The sequence below is a fragment of the Triticum aestivum genome, chromosome 1D, assembly GCF_018294505.1.
Source record: "Triticum aestivum cultivar Chinese Spring chromosome 1D, IWGSC CS RefSeq v2.1, whole genome shotgun sequence".
NCBI classification, from domain to species: Eukaryota; Viridiplantae; Streptophyta; class Magnoliopsida; order Poales; family Poaceae; genus Triticum; species Triticum aestivum.
The window spans coordinates 351,371,929-351,375,667 of record NC_057796.1 but is presented as its reverse complement, the minus strand read 5'-3'; the positions used below and the strand labels follow the sequence as shown (position 1 = coordinate 351,375,667).

The 3,739-nt window shown below is 52.5% G+C and overlaps 1 protein-coding gene across 1 annotated transcript; it reads left to right on the top strand.

The window, feature by feature from the left end:
- The first annotated feature begins 828 nt into the window (after positions 1 to 828).
- On the top strand, positions 829 to 2,566 carry LOC123182004 (AAA-ATPase ASD, mitochondrial-like). The gene has a single exon (XM_044594437.1). It carries the CDS (start codon positions 900 to 902, stop codon positions 2,442 to 2,444), a length of 1,545 nt encoding a protein of 514 aa, XP_044450372.1. The 5' UTR covers positions 829 to 899; the 3' UTR covers positions 2,445 to 2,566.
- The last annotated feature ends 1,173 nt before the right edge of the window (positions 2,567 to 3,739 follow it).

The following is a 3,739-nucleotide window of genomic DNA, read 5'->3' as shown; positions in this document are numbered from 1 at the left end:
CTATTTGTGATTGTAAACAGATGGCAACTCTCTTTCACCCGAACATGTTATTGTTGCCACGCCTTTTTGTAGTGCTACATGGCAACTGTCTAGTGTTAGTAGGTGGCAACTCCTAAAGATACCACTATCGCCCACATGCCCGTCTCCTTTCCCACACCAAAAGCTATCAGTTGCCATGTGTTTTTGCAGGGTACATGGCAACTGCCTCTAGCGTGCTTGTAAGCAGACGACAACTCTCTCTTTACCCGAAACATGTTTTTTGCTATGTTTTTTTAGTGCTACATGGTAACTGTCCAGTGTTAGTAGGTGGCAATTCGTAAAGTATTTCTGGCAACTGTAGTTGTCCGACATGGCAACCGTAGTTTAGCAACATGGCAACCGTAGTTCAGCAACATGGCAACATGGCAACTGAAGAGGGTCCGGACCATGGCAATCGCGACGGGACGCGTGGTTACTGACACGCGGGGCGTGTGGCTCGCAGGCGGGGAGGGGCGACGGCCGAGTCCGGTCGTGCAGGCCGCGCGCTCGCTCGCCCGGACGTGCTCCTGCGGGGGCGATCGCGCTGCACCGGACGTGCAGGCCGTGGCTGCGCGTGCCCATACGCGGTCGTGCGGGCGGGGTCGTCTCCATGCCACACAGGGCGTGCGGCACAACCACCCGATACACCACACATGTGGCAATTATCGGTGTCCATAAAGTTTCTATAGATCACACCAGGAATTCATCAAAGGCCTTTATGAGAAGAAGAAAAAACCCGAAGAATGGTTGGTTTGAGCAAGCGGTAGCAACAAGCGTGTGTTGTCGTTGCTATAAAGGCACACGGCCGAGACGCAGAGTTGTTCAGTGAGGAAGTGCAGAGCACTACAGGGGGCTACACTAGAGAGTGCCGAGCAGAGCATATGGAGGCGATCGCCGGCGACGTCCACGTCCACGGCTACGGCTGGGCCGGGGTGTGGTCGGCGGCGGCCAGCCTCATCTTCCTCTGGTCCATGGTGCAGCAGCACCTCCCCGCCCAGCTCGAGGAGTACCTCTCCGCCCTCTCCCGCCGTCTCCAAGCGGCCATCACCCCCTACGTCACCATCTCCATCGACGAGCACGTCCCCGACTCCTTCGGCCGCAGCGAGGCCTACCTCGCCGCCGAGGCCTACCTCAGCGCCACCTGCGCCTCGGGGGCCCGCCGCCTCCGCGCCGACCTCGCCGCCGACAGCGACCGCATGAGCGTCGCCGTGGACGACCACGAGGAGGTCGTCGACGGGTTCCGCGGCGCCAAGCTCTGGTGGCGCAAGACCAAGACGCTCCCCCGGGGCAACGTCATCAGCTGGTCCGCGCACGAGGAGGAGCGCCGCACCTACTGCCTCACCTTCCACCACCGCCACCGCGGCCTCGTCGACGCCTTCTACCTGCCGCACGTCCTCGCCGAGGGCCGCGCCGCCACCGTCAGGAACCGCCAGCGCCGCCTCTTCACCAACAACCCCAGCAGCGACTGGTCCGGCTACGAGGCGCGCGTCTGGAGCCACGTCAAGCTGGAGCACCCCTCCACCTTCGCCACGCTCGGCATGGACCCGGACAAGAAGCGGGACATCATCGACGACCTCGACATGTTCCGCGACGGCAAGGACTACTACGCCTCCGTCGGCAAGGCGTGGAAGCGCGGCTACCTGCTCTTCGGGCCTCCCGGCACCGGCAAGTCCACCATGATCGCCGCCATGGCCAAGTACCTGGACTACGACGTGTACGACCTCGAGCTGACGTCGGTGAAGAGCAACACCGAGCTACGGAGGCTCTTCATAGAGACCAAGGGCAAGTCCATCATCGTCGTCGAGGACATCGACTGCTCCCTCGACCTCACCGGCAAGCGCAAGAAGAAGAAAAAGAAAGCGAGCAAGAAGAAGGGCAAGAGCGGCGACAAAAAGAAGAAGACCCCGCCGGCGCCAGGCGCCGGCAAGGACGAAGAAAACAAGGTGACGCTGTCGGGGTTGCTCAATTTCATCGACGGGCTGTGGTCAGCATGCGGCGGCGAGCGGATCATCGTGTTCACCACCAACCACAAGGAGAAGCTTGACCCGGCGCTGATACGACGGGGCAGGATGGACGTGCACATCGAGATGACATACTGCTGCTTCGAGTCCTTCAAAGTGCTCGCCAAGAACTACCTGCACGTCACCGACCACGAGCTCTTTCATGAAATCCGTCAACTTCTTGGGGAGGTGAACATGACCCCGGCCGACGTGGCCGAGAACCTGATGCCCAAGTCCAAAAAGAAGGATGTGGACACCTCCCTGGCCAGGCTGGCCAAAGCGCTCAAGGAAGCAAAGGAGGAAGCGTTGGCCAAAGCACTGGCCGGGGCAGAGCACGAAGAGGGAACCGAAGATGATGACGAGGAGGAAGATGACAGCAGCAGCTCGAGCGAAGAGGAGGAAAATGGGAAGAAAAAAGAAGAGTAGAATGATATATACGCAAGGATATCATAGTTTTTTTACAAGTATGTATGAAGGCAATAAGAACTTGTACTCGTACATAACATCATCAATTTCAAATGAGTAAATATTAGTCTCCAAACACAAAATGTGAGATGATTATATGGTCTCGCGTCCGCTTGTTTCTGTTGTAGTATATGGAACGACAAATAAGATTATATTATTTTGACAATCTTGTCGAGACAAATCCATGCATATGCATATCAACATCAAGTTTCCAGTCTAGAATTTGCAAAAGGCAATAGGACAAAATAACCAAGGAAGGGGGCTACTAAATGGCTAGTGACAAGGTTCCCCTAGTGAAAATTCTACTTAATAAACCACCCTAGCGCCTCATTTGAGGGAGATTCGTGCCGTCCCTCAGGTTTCATGTGGAAACTTTAGGGAATTATCTCGATATTTAGAGAGGCAGGTGATGGACACGTCGTCGTCACCCCAGCTTGCCGGTTTAGAATGCCTACACATACCACACATAGTTTTCTACATTTTGCATGCTTTCCGATCTGATCGATTCCTTGTGCGAGTTTCTGTTGTACATGCATACAATTGAACACAATGTGTCATTGTGGTTGCTGCCCTTGTTTCAGCTGGTGTGGCAAAAATGTTGACATGTTTAGATCATTTATTAGTCATATGGTGCAATTACATATTTTGGACTAATTTTCTAAGCTCCCTAGGATATATACGCAAGGATACGTGAGGATATCATGGTTTTTTAATGTATCGATGTATAATGAGTTACTAGCATGAAGGCAATAAAAACTTGTACTCGTACAAAACATCATCAATTTCAAAAGTAGGATTAAAATACAGGCTCCAAGCACAAAATGTGAGATAATGATGAGGTCTACAAAACGCATCCAATTGTTTATGATGTATTACTATATATAACGACAAATAAGATTATATTATTTGGACAACCTTCTCGAGACAAATCTATGCATATCAACATCAAGTCCTCAATCTAGAATTTGCAACAGGCAATAGGACTAAATAACCAAAGGAAGGGTGCTAAAATGCTACTCCCTCCGTCTCGCAATGTAAAACATTTTTGCAAGCTGACGGAATAGTGACAAGATAACCAAGGAAGGGGGCTACTAAATGGCTAGTGACAAGGTTCCCCTAGTGTAAATTCTACTAAATAAACCACCCTAGCACCTCATTTGTGGGAGATTCGAGCCGTCCCCTGGCTTCACGTGGAAACTTTAGGGAATTTTCTCTCTCTCAAAGTCCGCGGTATCTATTTAGGGTATTTAAAGAGG

Bases quoted from the DNA above. Each gene is read 5' to 3' on its own strand.
- LOC123182004 (XM_044594437.1), top strand. From the start codon at position 900: ATGGAGGCGATCGCCGGCGACGTCCACGTCCACGGCTACGGCTGGGCC.